Source organism: Oryx dammah, unplaced genomic scaffold (assembly GCF_014754425.2).
Source record: "Oryx dammah isolate SB20612 unplaced genomic scaffold, SCBI_Odam_1.1 HiC_scaffold_20, whole genome shotgun sequence".
NCBI lineage: Eukaryota > Metazoa > Chordata > Mammalia > Artiodactyla > Bovidae > Oryx > Oryx dammah.
The window spans coordinates 33,403,468-33,425,257 of record NW_024070204.1 but is presented as its reverse complement, the minus strand read 5'-3'; the positions used below and the strand labels follow the sequence as shown (position 1 = coordinate 33,425,257).

The 21,790-nt window shown below is 36.7% G+C and overlaps 1 protein-coding gene across 2 annotated transcripts in view; it reads left to right on the top strand.

Moving 5' to 3' along the window:
• Positions 1 to 17,026, top strand: part of NADK2 (NAD kinase 2, mitochondrial) — a 46,651-nt gene extending 29,625 nt beyond the window's left edge. Inside the window, exons 8-13 of one of the 2 annotated variants that reach the window (XM_040262333.1) lie at positions 2,501 to 2,566; positions 3,914 to 4,009; positions 9,546 to 9,601; positions 9,738 to 9,791; positions 11,798 to 11,921; positions 14,918 to 17,026. In XM_040262333.1, coding sequence (XP_040118267.1) covers positions 2,501 to 2,566; positions 3,914 to 4,009; positions 9,546 to 9,601; positions 9,738 to 9,791; positions 11,798 to 11,921; positions 14,918 to 15,056 — 535 coding nt within the window. In that variant the 3' untranslated portion in view covers positions 15,057 to 17,026. The remainder of the gene's footprint in view (positions 1 to 2,500; positions 2,567 to 3,913; positions 4,010 to 9,545; positions 9,602 to 9,737; positions 9,792 to 11,797; positions 11,922 to 14,917) is intronic. The other variant, XM_040262334.1, reaches the window with a different exon arrangement.
• The last annotated feature ends 4,764 nt before the right edge of the window (positions 17,027 to 21,790 follow it).

Genomic DNA, 21,790 nt, shown 5'->3' with positions numbered 1-21,790 from the left:
GAATAAATCTTGTTTATTTGGCTATCGTAGCCCTTTAGATTGAATTAAGAATAGTTTTTAGTCCCATCCCTGTTTTGTCATTTATGATTTTTACATTTTTGAATGGTCTAAGCCAATTGCAAAATATTGGCAGAATATTCCTTATTTTAGATTTGTATGATTTTTTTTCTCTGCATGATAAAGTTCAGACTAAGCATTTTTGACAAGAATACTGCATAAGTAATGTTGATCCTTTTCAGTGCAACATCATAAGGCAAGAGTATTGACAGTTTAAGATTTGTAACCATTTTTACCAAAAAATTAAGGTTAGTGAAGTTCTTCAGTAGGAATATAAAAGCTTAGTATATGTTTTATTACTGATAAAATCTATTTTGTGAGTGTTGAATATAACTTAGATTTAAATTGTCAGCAGAATTTTTTGCAGAAAATTTATTGTGTGACACTAGTTACTAGTTGTAAAATGACTGCCATAATGTAAAGTTAATTTAACTCTTGGTGGTACATTTAGAACTTTCTTTCTCATTTTTGTTGTTGTAAGGGAGTTAGGGATAGAAGATTAGAGATAAATCTACATGCTACTCTCCTGCTACCAGAACCATGTGACCTTTTGAAGGTCATGTAATTGATTCCCTGAGAGTTTCAAATTTTCTGAAATTCTCATTACAAGTCATATTCTTCTATAGTAAGTTTAATTATGATGAGAAAAATTTGTCTTAAAAAACCCCACATTTTAGCCATTAACTTACTACTGGAGGTAGTATTGAAGGAGAACAAAGCTTGATTCAACAGAATGATTTGAATTATCTTTTTGAGTTGTAATTATTTTGATTAATATAATTTTAAATTTATGCAATAAAATATATTGCACACCTGCTGTGTGAACTAGGAATATAAAAACAAATAAAAGTAGTTGTGTCTTAATGATTTGGAAGCTAGTAAAATACATAATTAAAAAATTATTAAAAGTAAAATGTATTCTTCAAAATCAAATAAAAATATATACTTTAAAGAACTTAAAAATATGGTAAAGTGTAAAGATGGACTTATTTTAATATAGTAAGACTTATGCAGTAACAGAAAAAACTAGCATATCGTTTGAAGCAATATGGAAATTAGTAATGGATACATTTATGTCATAAGAGAGAAGGAAGAGAATATAACAGTGATAAAATCTCATCACTATTGCTAAAGACAGGCAGAAGAGAACAACCTTAAAATGAGATTGGAAAAAGTCTCCATTAAAATAAATAGATGACAAAGGTAAAGATGTTTTGTGAGTTTATGCTTATTCAAGGGAAGCCATTTAAGGGCTTATTACATCATTCTGTTTGTATATTTTGAAGGTCATAACTTCTGAGAGCTTCTACTAGCGTTGCTTTATGATTTGTACTTACTAAAAATAACTTACAAAAGGAGGAAAATTGGGATCAATGATTGACTTATGGAAATTCAGTGAAGGCCCATTAGGAGGTGTTAGATCGAATGCTTCTGTTTTCTGTGGTGGCAGTGCTTTGGTTGTTTACCCCTGATGTCCGATGCTGGTTCTTTTTGTGGTCTTTGATGCGTCCCCAGATATCTTTACTAAGATTAAGGACAGCAGTGGGTGGGCTTCTGATGCTACTGAGAAAGCCTTAACTACGGGAGATATTGGAAATTGCTGTGAAAGATTCTGTGACGCAGCCCCTTAGGCAGAAAGGAAAGGAGCAGGTACTGAATGCCTGCTGCGTGCCAGGCGCTGGGCGTGTTTGCTGCTACCACGTGTATGCTCATAGCGACTCGGTGAGAAAAGTGCTTGTATTTCTCAGTGAAAAACCTGAGATTTGGAGAAATCAAATCACTTGGCCAAGCTCATATATTTCATTTAGCATCAGAACCATCATGTAAACCCAGCATTTCTAATTCCAGATCCAGTATTGAGTTGTCATGAGAACTCATTACTTATTTTTTGAACTGCCCTGCCTGTACACGCCTTCCTCCTGGCAGTGCTGTTTCAAGGCCATCTTGTATTATTTCTTATATAGTGTCTTGTTTATTGCTTAAAGCAGTAAACAGCACTCTAAATAGTTGGTAATTATTACTGTAAAATTTCTGACCTGCATACTAGAATATAAACTTCTAGAAGATTGTGTCTGTTACATTTACTGTTAAATCCCTAGTACCTTGCACAGTGCTTATTAAAACATTAGGCATGTAATAAATATTTGTAGATTGAATAAAATACTGATGCTATCATTATCTCCATTTTATAGGGCAGTCTGTGGCTCAGAGAGGTGAAGTAAATTGCCCCAAGTCACACAATTAATAAATAACAGAGCCGGGCTAAGCCTGTGCTTTTCTTTAGTGTGTGCAATAGAATTGTCGTCTTCCTGAAAACTGAAGTGCTGTGCTTGGAAAATGTGAAGTGCGGCAATATTATTCCTTTCTCATTTATAATGTTCTTAAACTTAAGAACATTTTAAAAGCCCAATTTTTTTCTTTTCTCCTATTTGTTCTAACCTAGAATGTCTTATTCTTGGGCTGTAGCAGTGGACAATTTAAGAAGAAGTATACCCACTCTAAAGGGACTGTGAGTTTTATTGCTGCCTTAAAAAAATAATTTCCCTGAAACCAAAATTCTGAGTTGACTAATCTTGATAAACTTGCATGTGAGAATGACACTAAATTTGCTCTTTGTTTTGGACTCAGCGTCTCTCTCCTGACTTTTCTTTCTCTTCACCTCTGCTTCTTTCCTGTCCCCACTTACCTCTAATCTCTGGTTTCTACATGATTCTAGCATAATAGATAGCAGCCATTCCAATGGATTTGGCTGACTTGTCTGTATTGTATATAATAGACTAATGTACCTACAATTCTTAATTTTCTAGGAAGACATAACAAAGCTATGAAATAGATTAAATGTGAATATTAGACTTGCTGTCTTTTATTTTTAAAGAGAATGCTGACTTCAGAGAAAAAGACGACTTGGAGTTATATCATATGAAGCATTCACAAACCACGAGCTTGGCAGGAGAAAATGAAAGGGTTAGAATAAGAGATAAATTATCCGATGAATGTTAATATTTGCAGGCATGTCTAATAATTGTCATTGTTTTGAAAAGCTATATATATTTTGTTAAGGGTTTATTTTAGCTTTTTTATTTGCTGGATAAAAGTAACTCAGTGTTGACTGTTGACACCATTATTTTAAGACATAGTTCACAAAATAGGCTTCTGTATGTTTCAAAAGCTCTTTGAATAGTTACAAATCACTTAAACATTCATGTAGTTAAAAAGTGGTGTCATTTTTTTTTTTTTGGGCTGGTGTCAGAAAACCCAGTTGATTTCATGTTTATTAAATAATCTTAGAACTATCAATCTTTAAAAAAATTACAGTTCTTATTTTATCACTAGTTTTGTTCACTGGTCCAGGACTGCTTGAGATTTTTCTTTAGAACCTCATTATCTCTGCTAGCTTACCATCAATTCAAAAGGCACATTAGTACATAACTTGAGAAACAAGAGTTAAGTAGAAACGGTTGGTAACTTGAAGGATTAGATGCAGACTTAGATGTGTCGAGGACTAGCTCCTGAATAAAACTCCCTTAGGAATGGCATTTTCTTTTTGAATTCTGAAATCATCTTCTGTATGTTTCCATAGCAGTGCTAGGTAAAGATTTATAAGAAGCTCTTGTTTGAAATCTTAAAGGAAGGAGGCACATACAGGTCAGAGAAGGATGTAGACACACAGATATTTTTGATTTTTTTTCACTTAATCAGTATTGGAATTAGCATCATGATATGTGTCCCTGCTAAGTCAGGTATGTCTAAGTCAGGATGACTTGCTTAGATTTCATCAGCTCTGAAAAAGATACTTTATCTCATTTACCATGAGACATAAGTTCTGCAAATCCAGTTTTATATTCTCAATTCATAGGGCTTCCTACTACGAGATTTCAGTTGATGATGGTCCTTGGGAAAAACAGAAGAGCTCTGGGCTCAATTTGTGTACTGGAACAGGATCAAAGGCCTGGTGAGTAACTTGAATGTTGCTTATCAACTTTTGTGAAATACTTTAAGTAATATAATTTGCTTGCTGTCTCACGTTGGTGTATCTGAGGCCTCTGATACGTAGGAAGGAGCCTGGCGTTGACTTATTGGTTGGCTCAGTTTCTGTTGCACTCATCGATTGGGTCCAAGAGTCCAGCTTTGACTTATAGCCCAGCCTGGATCTGGTCATTCTTTAGCTTCCTGCACTAGGTTTGTAAAGAGAAAAAAGAAAAGAAAATGAGTGTTTTTAGAGAGTATATATTTTAAAAAATGAATATTTTAAGTTATAAAGAAATGAAAACAAAGCACAGTACCAAAAAATATGCCAGAAGTTTGTGCATTCAAGGCCTAATTGGAGATAACCTGGGACATCCTGAAACCTGCCTACCCTATGGCTCCTCTCTGGGAAGTCTCTTCCACTTCTTAGCACACACGTGCCTATGCCTCCCTGACTTTTATCTGTAGCCGTCATCTCTGTTGCGTGCAGGCTCATATTGAAAAATTACCTACTAACTACATAAGGATGTTAGTAGCACTTCAGATTCAACACATTCAAAACTGAATTTATTGTCTTCTGTTGTTCTCCTGTGTTCCCTGTCTTGCTGAATAGTATCACTGTTACCCTTGACTTCATAGTCTCAGGAAAACACATTATCCCCTAAAGCCTGGCTCATAACTCTGGGTCTTCCTGTTCTCCCTCTGTACTTAGCAGTCTCTGAATCCTGTCAGATGTACTTCAGAAATTCTAGCCCCTGCTTTTCAGTTTCTATGGCTGTTTCTTGGTGTCAACCCCCATCTCTTTAGTGAATATTCTTTGTGCCTCATCTTGCTTCTTCAGGCTGTTATTCATCACTCCTACCACAGAGTAATATTTCCATAATGTAGATAGATCTCACTATTTCCCTTCTGTGCTTTAAAACTTTCTTGACTCCTGACTGTGTTCATGTTAGTCTGTCATATGAAGCCCTTTAAACATGAGCTAAGGTTCCTTGCTAGCCTACTCCTGCCTGACCCTAACCCATTCCACTGGAGGCTCTGCAGGCTACTTGCAATTCTTAGCACAAGCCATGTTCTCACTGGGCTTTTTGTTTTTGCTCAGTGTACCTTCTTCCTGCATTGACTGCTTGAACATTTTCCACTTTCCATCTATTGGCTAAAAATTCCTGTCCTCAAATGTCACTTAAATGTCAAAATCTTTGCTTAAGACCTTGTTCTTTTCATAAGCCTAATTAATCAATCCCTTTTTTTTTTGCCCTTACCCAGCACTTTTTCCTCATAGCACTGCTATAGCCGCTGCTGCTGCTGCTAAGTCACTTCAGTCGTGTCCGACTCTGTGTGACCCCATAGACGGCAGCCCACCAGGCTCCCCCGTCCCTGGGATTCTCCAGGCAAGAACACTGGAGTGGGTTGCCATTTCCTTCTCCAACGCATGAAAGTGAAAAGTGAAAGGGAAGTCACTCAGTCGTGTCTGACTCTTCGCGACCCCATGGACCGCAGCCTACCAGGCTCCTCTGTCCATGGGATTTTCCAGGCAAGAGTACTGGAGTGGGGTGCCATCGCCTTCTCCGATGTTATAGCACTTAGCACATAATTGGTTTCTAGTAAGTTCATACCTAGTTAGTTTGAGCAACTTGAGGCACATGGGGTGGTGACTAGTGACTTTTTTTTCTGCTTAATTTTTTCTTTGCTAAGCACAGTACTTCACACTTATTCACTTAAAATGCTTTTTTGAATAAATGACTACATGCTCACAAATACAGCTAAAGCAGTGCTTATCAAACTGACTTAAGTTTGAGTTCTTTAAAATTGAGTTTTATTTCCCCTACCACTCACTGTATGGTTGAGTCCTGTGTTGATGTTGCATTTAAGTATGGCTTAGATTAGAAGTTCTGTCTTTTCTGTGTTGCTTATTAAAGTCTGCTTTGTGCTCAGTGCTCTAGTATAGAGCCTGGTCTCTGGTATAGGGACCAGGATATGGTCTCTAACCATATCCTGTCCCTGCCACCTTGGTTACTTAGTCCCTTTTCTTTTCTACTCAGCCTTGTGCAGCTTGCTTGCTTCTGACATGATCTGCTCTCCTGTTATCACCGATAATTCTTTCATTATGATTGGATTTCCCATGTATCATTTGATCCTTGAGAAAAGAGAAGCCTTGGGGGAGAAGAGAGAAGGCTAGGGATCAGAGATACTGAGGGAAAGTTTATACGTTCTATATATTACCTTAATAATTTCAACTTACTGCAGTACCATCTTTGAGCACTTTCTTTGTCCCAAGTAAGTATATTATCTTACTTAAATTTTCAAGAATACTCTGAGATTAGTTAATTATATTTTCACTGATAGACTATAAAAAGTCTCAAAAGTTAACTGACTTGCCCAAAGCCATGTGGCTGATAAATGGAGGAGGTAGGATTTAATTTCAGGGCTTAACTCTAAACCGTAGACTTCCTGTGCTACAGAAGGAGGAAGAGCTTGGAGGGTCCCCTGTGGGAGGTTTTGGGAAGTGTTGCCCATGATAGTCACTCTTATTCCTTTAGCTGGAACATAGTTACATGCTGTGTGGCTAGAGGGGTGGGAAATACAGCCTAATCGTGTGTCTGGGAGGGTGGGGGGAAGAGCTCAGGGAGTAGCTGTCCCATCTTTGCATTTCCAGAAATTCTTGCACAGGACGTAGGATGTGGTGGTTATGCTGCGTTCCAAGCATCTGCATCATCGCACTGTCACCCACCTCAGTCCTCGTCCCGGGTGGGTTGCGTTTGCAGCGCACAGTAGAGAAGCACCACAGAGCAGGATCCTTTGTTTCCATGGGTTCTTAAGCCTCTTCCCAGTCCCCCTCCTCTGTACCTTCTGTCCCAGCAGACCTAATTAACGACGAGGAGGTGTTCTTAAGTAAAGAGAACGTTTCACTAGCTGATGAAGATAGGAGACTCTTTGCCTTTCAATTCAGTTGTCTTCAGTAGAAGTTATGTCCGATTTCACATCAGAACTCTTACAGTGGTGAAGGTTGTAGACCTAAGGAAAAAGCTGTTGTTTGCTAGCTCACACCTGCTTTGGCATATGGTTTGTCTTTGATGTAGAATGTAAACCACTCCTAAGGGTAGATTGAATTGGCTGAGATTTAGATTACACCCGCAGGAAATTAGTTTTAATTTAACCCTAACTCAGAGAACTTAGTTTGTATTGACTTGTGGTATTCCTAATAAGTCATAGTTCTAGGAATGTTAGAACATGTCTTGTAAGACTTCTGCTCTCTTAAACTAAGTCTTAATTATAGTAAGATACATGAGTCACTATTATCTTTTGCCCTTTACATATTTTATTTCAGTGGAACCCTATTAACAGCTTATTTTTATGTGACTTTAAAATAGAATTCTAAAGCAGTAACGAGGAATTAAGAGTGTAACTCATACAGATTTCCTTGCACTTGACATTTTCGTGAGTTCTTGCCAAGAGCCAGAAACTGCCCTCAGTGCCTTATGGCTTGTAGTGTGTGACAGCAGTAATGCTAATGAGATAGGTTTTGTGAACCTCATACTAAACAAGAAGAAAGTCACAACACTTGACGTATTTTGGTTTCTACCACATAGTAAGTGTGAGCAAGAGGCGAGAATGGAGCTTGGGGTGTTTGGAATGTGAAGTTAGAGGGTAAGTAATGGTGAAAAATAGGCTAGGCAAGGGCCATATTTTAGATTTATTTATTTTTTTAGCATAAGGATATGGTCTGTGAATGACTCCAATTTTTTAATGTAAAAATTTGTATATCTGCATTTTTCTTAAGAGAATGTCCAAAATGTTTTCACATTTCTCAAAATATGGAGAGTATAGGATTAGAGTGGGTATATGGAGCATCTCTTATTCTTCCTCCCTCAAAATGTTAAGAGCCCCTGAATTAGGTTTAGAGTTGTGTGACTGTGAAGTGCTGTTCCTTTTCTAAAGAGCATCTACTGTGAAGAGGTAGAGGCAGGAGGAGAATTCTAAATTAGCTGGAAGAATTGTGTGTTTTTTTTTAAAAAAAAAACACCTTTCCCTAACCACCTTTTTAGTCCTTAGGTGGTTAAGGGTCTAACCACCTTTTAAAAGTTGCTGCTTTTAAAAGTTACTCCTATGTGTGGTAATGTTTGCTCTTAAGTGGTTACGCGTGGCATCTTGCTAAAGGTTTCTCACCTTCAGAAATGATTTTATAATTTAAAGAAATACCTGTTTAAAACTGTGGTAGGACTTCCCTGGTGGTCCAGTGGTTAAGAGTCCGCCTGCCAGTACAGGGGACACAGGTTTGATCGCTCATCTGGGAAGATTACATGTGCTGTGGAGCAGCTATGCCCGGGTGCCACAGCTACTGAGCCTGTCCTCTAGAGCCCCGGGAGCTGCACCTACCGAAGCCTACATGCCCCGGAAACCTGTGCCCCGCAACAGGAGAAGTCACTGCAGTGAGAAGCCTACGTACCACAACAGAGCAGCCCCCGCTCGGCGTAAAGAGAGAAAAGCCCCCAAGCAGCCATGAAGACTCAGCACAGCCAAGAAGTAAAAAATAAATAAAACTTAAAAAATAAAAAGTATGTTAAATAATACAAAGGGGATACAACGAAAAGCTGGTTTCTTTCATTTTATATTCTAGTACTAATCTCCAGATACAACCACTCTATATTTTTTAATATAAGTAACACAAGGAAATTCTATACAAATATATAGAACAGCTGACTCATTGGAAAAGTCCCTGATGCTGGGAAAGATTGAGGGCAGAAGGAGAAAAGGGTGTCAGAGGATGAGATGCCTGGACAGCATCACCGACGCAATGGACGTGGATTTGGGCAAACCTGGAGAGATGGTGAGGGACAGAGAGACTTGGTGTGCTGCAGTCCATGGGGTTGCAAAGAGTCGAACACAACTGAGCGACTGAACACACATATACACATACATACACTGTATAATGCTTTTGGTTTTTTAACTTAACATGTTGATATCTTTCCACATTGGTATTATACATATGGTTGTAGTATAGTCTTTTTAATATCTATGTAGTAATCTACTGAGTAGCTATATTTACCCAGCTTTCTGCGGTTTTGCTATTATAAACAATGCTTCTGTAAATATCCTTATACTTGTCTTTGTGTATTATATGTGCAAGTATATTTTAGGATAAACTACTAGACTGAAGAATATGTTCATTTTAAATCTTAACAGAATTGTCTAATTGCAATTTTTATAATTCCATTAGTATATGGGCATACTTCTCTTCCCATACCCATGTCAATACATTATCAGTTTTTAATCTTTAAAATCTGAAAAGAATCTTGTTTTAATATCTCCTCAGATATGAGTGAGATTGAACACATTTTCATATGACCCCTGTACTTTGGCTACTTTTAAAAACTATATGAGGTGGCTATTGTTTTTTGGGTATTTTTTTTACCTGATAATTTCTAAGAGTTCTTTGTACATTAAGTAGATTATTCCTTTTTCATTTTTAGTATGTTTTCAGAACCAAAATAAGAAAAAACGTTTGTGGTATTTATTTCTAGGTCATTCAATATTAACAGAGTGGCACCACAGGCTGTGGAAGATGTTCTAAATATTGGTGAGTACTAAATAGCTCTTATGTTACGATTATAATATGCTATAGAATGTGTAGATTTTATTGTATGTTAGCTATACAGTATGTTACAAAATATTTTATTTAATCAAGATATTTTCCCCCTTTCTTTTTCCAATAGCAAACCGACAAGGAAATTTAAGTCTTCCGTTGAACAGAGAATTGGTAGAGAAAGGTCAGTGACAAATGATCATAATCACTGACATTTTCAGTTAAGTTCTGTGTATATTTTGAGGATGTTATCATGAAATGTACTTGTCTAATTAAGCTAAGCATAGTACTTTTTTTACTCCAACAATATAATACCCCTTAAAATATATTGAATCAGTAGAAAGTTTAAGTTGAAATTTTATGATTTTTGTCAACCATGGAAATCTAACTTCTGTGTCAAAACAGTGTGATTGCAAACTTTTCCTGGGGAATGGGAAAATGTAGAAAAATACACATCTGGCAAATAGGAGATTCACAGCTAAATTCGGTGAGCCGTTAGTATCCTCTGAATGAGAAGGAATTCATTGAGCTGTGAATGTTTACCTTCACATTCACTAAAATGTTATCTTATCCTTTTCCTACATACTCCTGCCCAGTTATTTCAGTGTTCCTTTAAGAGAACCAGCACTAGTGGAGAAAGGATACTTATCAGGGAATTTGAAGACCTGAGTTCCAATCCCAGACCAACCAGTCACTCACTAAAACAATGGGCAAGACTGTATTCTTTGCTCCTCTGCTTCCTCAACAGTGGAATGAGGGAGTGGATATAGATTGCTGGGGAAGTCTTCAAATTTGTTAAAAAAAATTATTTTAAAAAATATTTAAATTCATAAACTGAAAACCACATTCATTTGATTTGCATATGAAATTTTAACACACTAAAGTCTATTTATCTACCAGGATCATTTTCGAAAGTACAGACCTCAGACTAAAGCTAAATAGTGTTGTCTCTGTTTAGTTGAAGAGTATCCTAAGATTTAAAGGTAAATTATTTTTAGAAAAAAAAAAAGCAAAAATCCAAACTTGTTTATAGTTGCCTTTACTTACCTATGCTGCAGTTGTCATCCATAAACATTTGAATTTGAGAGTTATCATAACAGATATGTTCACATTGGTTGCCTTTAAAGTGATGTAGCAATACATGGTAAAGTATATTAACAGAGTCAATTCGTTTTATTTGTGTGTTTTGGATTCCCGAAAGACTTGATTTGTTGAAATGGTTTGCCTTTAAAATGGTTTGTAAACAGGACTAAATCTCTGTGGTTACTTTCAGTTCTCTAAAATGGATTGTTTTCTCCCTCTCTGATTTTGAGACCTAAAGTATTATTTTAATCATGGCTTTGAGTTGGAATTAGTGTTAAATCTGTACTGAAGGAAGGAAAGTGAGGCATTTATAGTAATTGATTCTTCATTAGATAATTTAACTTAAAACAGTATATATAAAACAACTGAAATTTATATCACTTATGTAAAGTAATGTAAGGGTATATATAAAATACAGTGGTTTTTCTTCCAATAAATATACTGCTTTACTGAATGAATATTATTCCTTTGAAGATTTGACTTATCTTCAGAAGCAATAGTGAATGCCAATGGTGCAGTCACTGTTACAGACGCTTCCTTTAATTCAAATGAAATTTTGGTATATAAGGTAGATTATCTGATAGTCTTGTGATGTCTTTTAGTGTGGTGTTCGACTAAATGCTTTTTTCAAGCCCAGTTTCTTTGTACAGTTGTCTTTAACCAGTTTGTGCTCTGCATGCCAACTCTGTGTGCCTCTTGGTTAGGGAGAAAGTAGATCCCAAAGGCTTATGGAAATACCTCATGAACCTTTTGGCATGATGTTTTGGAAAGGAACTTATTATCAAGGGATTATATCAACTCAAGTTCCATTTTTGAGTGCTTCAAACTAGTTTCTCTTTGTTTACTGACTTTACAGTCCTCCCTTCCCCCACCAAAGGTACCTATTTCTGCTATCCTGTGGGTGATATAGGCTTCTGTGGGCTAATCTGGGAACATACTCCTTGTTTATAAGCATTTTTTTTAATGGAGTTTGTCATGAGTTCCAAGAAACTTGCTGCCAAACAGACTTTTGGAATAGAACTGCCTTTAAATTGGGGATAGCATCTATTCTCATTTTGCACTTCTCAGAAGTGACTGTGCTAATATTTGGCTTTTTTTCCTTTATAGTAACAAACGAATATAATGAATCACTGCTCTACAGTCCAGAAGAACCAAAAATACTTTTCAGTATTCGAGAACCAATAGCAAACAGAATTTTCTCAAGCAGTCGTCAGCGTTGTTTCACCTCAAAGTAAGCTTCCACAGTCTTCTTGTAGCTGTTTTCCTTCCTTGTAATTAATTATAAAGCACATTTGGCTGTGAAAGTATTGTTTCATTAAATCACTCCTTCAAGCTTAATCATGCAGGAAAAGTAGACGCTGTGGAGCTAAAGTGGTATCACGCTAACAACCTGGCTAAAGTGATATTTTCTCTAAAACTTACTGTTTCATTTTAGAGGAACTAAAATTTAACTGAATGGAAAGGACATGGTTATTTAATTGGGTAATGTGTACTTGTTTGTTTTTTCTTTATTAAGTAAGACACAGTAAGATCAGATTGTCAACTTCAAAAGAAACTGACTGGAAAGCAACTTCTTTTTCATATGCTATGGAATAAAAGCAGGACATGCATTCATATAAAGCCTAAACTGTGTAGCAACATAAAGGACTCATTTCTTTCAGCTTTTCCCTACAAGTGAATCTCCCACCCATGCCCACATCTATTAAATTTGCCACAGATTTTTTTTGTTTTGAGGGGAAGAAGATATACAAAAATGTTTATAATTTTTGTAAAGGTTGCTCAGTCTTCCAGACTAACAAGAAAACTTAACTATAGTTAGGGCTTCCCTGATACTTCAGCTGGTAGAGAATCCTTCTGCAATGCAGGAGACCCCGGTTTGATTCTTGGATCAGGAAGATCCCCTGGAGAAGGGGTAGTCTACCCACTCCAGTATTCTTGGGCTTCCCTGGTGGCTCAGACGAAAAAGAATCCACCTGTAATGTGGGAGACCTGGGTTCAGTCCCTGGGTTGGGAAGATCCGCTTGGAGAAGGGAATGGCTACCTACTCCAGCATTCTTGCCTGGATAATTCCATGGACAAAGGAGCCTGGCAGGCTACAGTCCCTGAGGTCACAAAGAGTCAGACACAACTAAGCGACTTTCACTTTCACTTTTTATCTCGTGGCAAGCACAGAATAGTTCAGTTACAAATTGCTTCTTAACAGTGTGCATATACTTTTTCAAAAATGCATAATTGATTTTTTCCAGGAAAGACACTAAAAAGGATAGTGATCATATTTAAAAATCACTTAATCATTTGAGAATTAATTTTGATTAATCAACAAATCTGTACTCAGATTGGGTAGGACTGAAAGATTCATTTAAATGTTTGCTCATATAAGTAGGAGAACAGCTTTATGACTTTGGCTGGAAAATATTTCTTAGCAACAGATTGACAAGTTGAACTAAATTAGAGTTATTGACTTTTGTTAATCAAGACACCATCAAGAAAATAAAGAGGCGAGCCACAGAGTGAAATAGTATCTATGTCCAGCAATGGACTCATATCCAGAATATATTATAAAAATTCTTACCAGTCAGTATGAAAGAAGGCAGGCAACCCTTTAGAAAAATGGCTGAAAGTCTTGGACAGGCATTTCGCAAAAGAGAATATCCAAATGGCTGATAAGTGTATGGAGAAACATCCTTGACCTTATTCATCTGAGAAATGTAAATTAAAACTATATCATATAATACTATAGTCATGTAAGGATGTGAGAGTTGGACCTTAAAAAAGGCTGAATGCCGAAGAATTGATGCTTTTGAATTGTGGTGCTGGAGAAGACTCTTGAGAGTCCCTTGGACTGCAAGGAGATCAAACCAGTCAATCCTAAAGGAGATCAGTCCTGACTATTCATTGGAGGGACTGAAGCTGAAGCTGAAGCTCTAATACTTTGGCCACCTGATGTGAAGAGCTGACTCATTGGAAAACACTTTGATGCTGGGAAGGATTGAGGGCAGGAGGAGAAGGGGGTGACAGAGAATGAGATGGTTGAATGGCATCATAGACTCAATGGCATGAGTTTGGGCAAACTCCAGGAGATAGTGAAGGACAGAGGAACCTGGCATGCTGTAGTTCATGGGGTTGCTTAGAGTCAGATATGATGGAGCGAGTAAACAAATACAATACCACACACACTCACCAGCCTAGCTAAAATACCAGTTGTTGATAAGGTGGAGCAACTAAAATTTTTATATAAAAGTGGAGCAACTAGAAATTTTATATAAAACTTTTATACTGTTAGGAATAATATGGAAAATTACTTGGCAGTTACCTAGCAAAGCTGAATACAGGACATGCAGTGACTCAGTGATTCTGCTCCAAGATACATATCCAGCAGAAGAGTATACACTGACAGATACGTATGTACCAAAAGACATGCTCAAGAATATTCATAGCAGCAATGTTCCCAATAGATCAAAACCCTAATGTCCATGAGTAGTAGAAGAGATACTTAAATTTTGGTATTTTCATACAATGCAGGTGTTTTCAGACAGCAATGAAAATGAACCCAGTGCTGCTACATATGATAATATGGATGATTTCACAAGCATACTGTTGAGCAAAAGAAGCCAAGATATAGGCATATCTATTGTATTCTTCCATTTATATAGAATTTCAAGAATAGACAAAGCTAGTATTACTATGTGATTGAAATTAGGATAGTGGATATGCTTGGGAAGGAGGGGCTGGGAGTAGAGACTGGGAGATGGGATAAGAGCAATGAGGGAACTTCCTGGGAACTGAGTGTAACATTCAGTTCCTAATTTGGGTGATGATTACACAAGTGTGCTCATTGAGCTGTACCCTGATAATTTGTGCCTTTTCTGTATGTTGTATATAAGTAAAAATTTTACATGACAGTAGTTACATTCTTGATCAATACTTAAAATACTTGTAATAATGTTCAAAAAGCTCCTATGAGTTCCATCAAGTCTGAACTTGTTCACTTTTAAGTGTTTGGGTAAATGGAGCTATCCTGAACATTTTAATTTTGAGATTTTTTGGGGGTAATGTACTCATATTGACATAGTCACTAATTCTCTCATAACTAAGGGCAGGGCAACTTGATTTTTAAAATCAAGGCCAAATGATCTACCTGCCAGTTTAGATAAAAACTCAGTGTTTTAAAGAAACTGCAGTTTAAGAAAAGTGTTGATATTTAACAAGATGTCTCTCTCTGCCTAGGGTGTGTGTTCGTTCTCGGTGTTGGGATGCATGCATGGTTGTGGATGGAGGAACTTCCTTTGAGTTTAATGATGGAGCCATTGCTTCAATGTTGATCGAGAAAGAAGACGAGCTTCGAACTGTGCTTCTAGAGCAGTGAAGGATTGCCTCAGATGACAATTTTGATTGCCAGAGAAATAGTTTTACTGCAGAAAACAGCCTACAAGTCATAAAGCTACAGTTTTTGGTTGTTGTTGAGACTGATTTGCCTTGGGCTGAAGGTGACCAAGAAAGTGATATCTGCATTATTCTTCTGATGGATTCTGATGGAAAAGATGTTCACTATGTGAGAAAATGGAGGATGAAACTGATTAGAATTCACAACAGTGAAATTTTGATACTGCTTACAATTGGTTTCCAAGAGTGCTGGTATCTTTATAAATTTAGAGAGGTAGGCTCAAATAAAAGATTTAATGTTTAGGATTTGAAATTTAACTGTACAAGTTTTTTTTTTTTTTTTTTTCCTTCCTTTTCCTCCTCACTTTGTGGAATTGGTCAGACCAAACACATCTCATTTGATTAGTATTTTTTTATAGTACCTAAAGATCAAGATTTTTTTTAAAAACTTTGATGGAGAATTTTGATAAATCCTGACATTGACCTAATTGAAATAGGTAAATGTGTTTTTATATATCTGCCAAGAGTTTTCTAATTTCAGAACACAATGATATTGTTATGACTATTGATTTAAAAAGTTCAATCATTTTTGAAATTATTTATAGATGTTTTCATTTAATTGACTATCAGGTTAATTTTGACAATGCTGGGTGAAATATACATGGACAAAATCATGGCACTATTACAAATGTATTAACTAGCCAATAATTATTTTAGGTCTTTGGTAATTTTTTTAATGATTTGAGGCTGATAAAGTTCTTCCATATTTAAAACTCTCTAACATGGATTTAAAGACTAAAAGGATGAACTGATTAGGCACATTCTGAGTTTGGTAAAACCTATAAAAATTTTCATCTAGTGTTAGGAGTATTGTCAGAAAGAAAATGGATTGTTTAATAAATATGCAAAACATTTTAGTTTTGGAATTGCCTTACTTATTATCATGGTAGTTTTCACCTAGCTCATATTCCAAGTTTTACACATTAGGTTTGGAGGATAAAATGTTGTGGCTTTTCTTTTTTTCCCATTATGATAGTTTCTTTACCTAATTCCCAATTTACTTATAAATAATCCTAGAATTATCACAAAAAGTTCCTCTTGCTGCATCATGAGACAATTGGTATTCTTATTCCAGTTATTCAAAGTTGTATTTTTTTTTCCACTCGCTGTTAAAAATTTATCTTCAATCACTGAAATATTTACTGAACACCGACTCTGCCATGTACTGTGTCAGGCACTGGATGTACACTGGTTATCTGAACAGCCGCTATCCTGATAGAACTGAATCTGGTGAGCTCAGAAGTAGATTCTGAGAAAACTAGAATGTGTAATCAAACCGAGTGCTCTTAGGTTTGGCAACATTTATCATGTTCTTGTCAGATTTTTAAAGTAATATTATTATACAAAGATAATCTTAGGTTTTGATGTATATCCAGAACAAGAATTTGTTTTTCTGAGAGTAACTGCATAGATACTACTCGCAAGGAGTTTACATGATGCATACAATAAAAATTGGTGTTTTCCCAGAGATGGATCTAGTTTCTGATTTGATTTAATAATGATATACTTAAGATGCCATTTTATAAAGAAGTGAAATTCCACACTATAGAAACTCCCTAACAGATTTAAAATACCTTTTTGATAAAAATACCAACTCCATCTTTAATATCAAGGAAATCTGATTGTCCAAAATGGTACATAGATCTGTTTAATATGTAACATATTAATAGGTAAGCTGCTATATAAAATTGTTTATAAGCCATATTTTAGAGGTTTAAAAACTACTTAATGTGTTCCATTGGTGATATAACCTCTAACATTTCTGACCTGTTGTGGGATTTATTTGTAAGAGACGATGAGAGGCGAAGGTTGTTAGAACAGCAAAAATGTTTTTATGAATGAGTTCCTTTTAATGGCAACTACATGTGAATAAAAGTAAACCATTATCTTTTCTTTTTTAGTTCATTTATTTCTTCAGCTCTTATGGGTCATTGTTTGAAAACCAGATTGCCCCAGAATATTATATTTCTTGTCTTTTTTCTACACTATCTATTACTCTTTCCCCTGCTGACTTCATTCACTGCTAATATGTGACACAGTGCTTCCTGATGAATGTAGATTCTTCAGATATTTTTGAGTTAATGTTTTTGATGTTCCATATGTATGTATATTCATGGACCCAGTAAATCAAAATCATATTACATGAACTGCTGAACTGGAAAGAATTATTTTAAATGAAGCTTATTCCTTAACATTAAAGTAACCATGAAGGATTAGGGTGTAAATCAATAAGGCGGCTTATATATAAGTTTTCTACATGAAGAAATGTATAAAAAATATTTTTTAAGTGTCACAGGCTTTATTTTATGATAGGTTTTTTAAGAAAGTTACTGGCTAAATGAGGAGCTAAAAGGAAAAAATGGAAAAGGATGTTTTAAGTGTTAATTTGAATATTTTATAGGCTAGCAAAGGCATGGATTATAACTAATTTTGTTTTCCCATTTTTAATAATCATCAGTGGTTAAAAAAAATTCAAAACTTGGGATCCTGAAAAGACTTTGAAGAGCTCTATCTGAACAATACACACCTTTTTATACCAGAAGATTGTGAGTTCACTGGGAGTAGGGATTATGTGTTCTGATTTGTACAATGAATACTTGAAAACTTGCATAGCTAAAGAAGAAATCTATTATAATAAATGATGGTTTTACATGCTGAAACAACACTGTTAGTCTGTGTATGTCGGGGGGTGATGTATTGATAGTTGCAGTAAGTAGATAGTATTTGAAGAAATTTTTTTTTTAACCATTCTTTTAAAATGTTTTCCCCAACTGCAACTTTTTTTCTCCCTACACCTATTCTCTTTAAATGATTGGAGAGAGGTTTAATGACTTGTTACATTGTCATCATACTAGACTAGTTCTTTGCTTTCACAAGTGGCTTCCCTTGTGGCTTAGATGGTAAAGAATCCACCTGCAATGTGGGAGACCTGGGTTCGATCCCTGGGCTGGGAAGATCCCCTGGAGAAGGGAATGGCTACCCACTCCAATATTCTGGCCTGGAGAGTTCCATGGACTGTATAGTCCACAGGATCACAAGCAGTCAGATACGACTGAGCGACTTTCACAAGAAAATCTATTTAAAATACCTTTGGTAACTAAGCTTTGTTACATAGCTGTTTCCTCCTGCTTCAGAGCTTTCTTTCAAAGCATCATTTCATGATAAATGATTTTTCACAAAATCATTCTATTCGTCTTTGAAGTATTTCCATTAGTCTTTAAAATGGGTTGTTGTGGATTATCCACTTACCATGAAGTTTTGGATTAAAATATCACCAAAGTCTTTTGGAAGGAATGATGCTAAAGCTGAAACTCCAGTACTCTGGCCACCTCATGCGAAGAGTTGACTCATTGGAAAAGACTCTGATGCTGGGAGGGATTGGGGGCAGGAGGAGAAGGGGATGACAGAGGATGAGATGGCTGGACGGCATCACCGACTCAATGGATGTGTTTGAGTGAACTCTGGGAGTTGGTGATGGACCCGGAGGCCTGGTGTGCTGCGATTCATGGGGTCGCAAAGAGTCAGACAAGACTGAGCGACTGAACTGAAAGTCAGCTTACAGTTACTATCCTGAGTAGTAAATTAATAGTTTTGAGTAAAAAGACATTTAAAAAGCCAATGTAAATGACCAGGTTTTGTTTAAAACACAACATGAAATCATGGTAATGGTTGGGATATGATCAATTCCAGTGTGCCTGTGAATTTTAAAATGTGTGTCTATGGAAAAAAGTCTGCCTTCTAGTCTCTCTCATCAGTCACAGCCCCTGCCATCTGAAGAGCTTAAATATAGTGATTTTACTGCTCAAATGTACAAGGTAGGTATTTTGATATTTGGTTTAAGGAATACCAAAATATTAGTATCTTGATATTTAGATTCACTAAAAAGTAACTCAAACACTAGAGCAAAACAAATCCATAAAATGAGTTTAGGTTTTAGGGTTTCAACCTGTATAAGGAGTTAGCATCTTGGTGGAGAGAGCTTTTTGACTTTCTGGGACCTTTGGCCAGGTGGGGATGGGGAGAGGAGAGGTAACGAGAGAGAAGGTCGCCTTCTGTTTGTTCCGAGGTTAGGTTATCCGATGGAAAGGTGTTTCCAGTTTTCCTGGACCATTTAGTGCCTGTCCTCATGTTCTAGACCTTGCCCTGTCCTCTACATTGTAGATCATTAGTCAATGTTGGATTGTAGTTAAGTTCACCATGATAGAAGGGACACAGTCACTTTATCCAGAAATAAATATTTTGCATTTGGCTAGAGTTTGCCTAATAATCTTGGGAACTTGCAGCTAGGGTACAGAAGAGGAATCAAGAGCCACACGCAGACTGTTAACGTTGTTGTTCAGTCTCTTAGGTCGTGTCTGACTCCTTGCGACCCCATGGACTACAACACACCAGACTTCCCTGTCCTTCACTGTCTCCCGGAGTTTGCTCAAACTCATGTCCATTGAGTCAGTGATGCTACCTAGCCATCTCATCCTCTGCTCCCCTCTTCTTTTGCCTTCAGTCTTTCCCAGCATCAAGGTCTTTTACAATGAGTCAGCTCTTTGCATTAGATGGCCAAAGTATTGGAGCTTCAGCATCAGTCCTTCCAATGATTATTCAGGGCTGATTTCCTTTAGGATTGACTGGTTTGATCTCCTTGCTGTCCAAAGGGACTCTCAAGAGTCTTCTCCAACACCACAGTTTGAAAGCATCAGTTCTTCAATGCTCAGCCTTCTTTATAGTCCAACTCTCAAGTCCGTAATGACTACTGGAAAATCCATAGCTTTGACTATATAGACCTTTGTTAGCAAAGTGATGTCTTCTTTTGAATATGCTGTCTAGGTTTGTCATAGTTTTCCTTCCAAAGAGGAAGCATCTTTTAATTTCATGGCTGCAGTCACCATCTGCAGTCATTCTGGAGCCCAAGAAAATAAAATCTGTCACTGCTTCTTTTTCCCCTTCTATTTGCCATGAAATGATGGGGACAAATGCCATGATCTGAAGTTTTCTGAATGCTGAGTTTTAAGTCAGCCTTTTCACTCTCTTCTTTCACACTCAAGATGTTCTTTAGTTCTTCATTTTCTGCTATTAGTGATATCACCTGCATATCTGAGGTTACAGATATTTCTTCTGGCAATCTTGATTCATAAAAAGAATGAAAGGCATATGGTGCGTGCCTCTTGAAGGAAGACAGTAATATCGCCTATCCTGTCTCCTTGCTATGATGTTCAAAAAAACCTTGACAAACTAAGCCTATAGATGAGGGTCTATCAACACTGGCATGGAGGTTTTGGATCAGATGATTCTTTATTGTAGGGAGCTGTCCTAGCTATTGTGGGATGGTTAGCAGCATCCTTGGTATGTACCTGCTGGAGGCCAATAGCTCCTCTCCACTTGTGACAACCAAAGCAGTTTTCAGATGTTACCAGTGTCTCCTGGGTGGCAAACTCACTCTTGGTTAGGAGCTTTTCGCTGCTAGATCTAATTACCAGTTTATGGAAACAGGGGACACATAAACCTGTTAAACATTATTCCAGGGATGAATCACATCAGTAAAATCCAGAATGGGGAACACTGGACAAGCAACCTAGTTTCTTCCATATGTAAATTGTAAGGATAATAAAGAAGAGGAACACTAAGATTAAGAGACTAAAGAAAATATCAATGTCAACCAAATGCAAAGTATAATCCGTGTTTGGAGCCTGAGCAAAACAAATCTATGTAAGAAAACAGTTTTTAGATAGCTAGGGAACTTTAAACATCATCTTGATATTTAATGTTTTAGAATTAAATCAGAAGGAGATCTTCCAGAGGTAGATACTGAACTATTCATGAAATCATGGGTCTCGGTTTTGCCTCAAAAATGATCTTGTGAGCATGTGATGTCCATGGGATGGGAGATAAGTGAAATGAGATTGGTCATGAGTTAATGACCTTTGAAAGCAGAAAATGAAATTCATCATCTTTACCTTTTGCATTTGACATTTTTGATAACAAAAAAGGAAGCATGGTATTGACAGTAAAAAGGAAGCAAAAAACTGGGTAATATTCAGGAAGAATCACCATTCTACCATTTGAATGTGTTCAAAAGGAGTTAATTCCTAGATCTCTGGATATAGGGTAAACTATTCAAATAATTTGCTAATGAGAATAAAATGCACAGTATAAGCTGATCAAGTCTGTATTTAAAAAGTGCTACGAGCTGATTTTTATCGATAGTACTTAATACTTTATTGATGGTACTTATCACTTAATCTCAAATGTCTTATAAAGTATGTTAACACTTTAAGAAGCACTTTAACCATACAAAGAATTATAAACATTTTAATTTGACAACACATGAAGTAGATGGGGCAAAAGGGGCCATGTTACGGCTTGTTTTAAAGTGCCTTGTTCAGAGGGTTGGGGCTTCCCCGGTGGCTCTGTGATAAAGAATCTGCCTGCAATGCAGGAGATATAGGTTTGAAACCTGGGTCAGGAAGATCTCCTGCAGAAGGAAATGGCAGCCCTCTCCAATATTTTTACCTGGGAAATCCCAAGGACAGAGGAACCTGGTGGGCTACAGTCCATGGGGTTGCAAGAGTAGGACATGACTTAGCACACACACATTCAGAGGGCTGAGAGAAATCTCACACCATACCTAATGCTTGTTTTAACCAGAGTGCTTAAGAAAAAGAG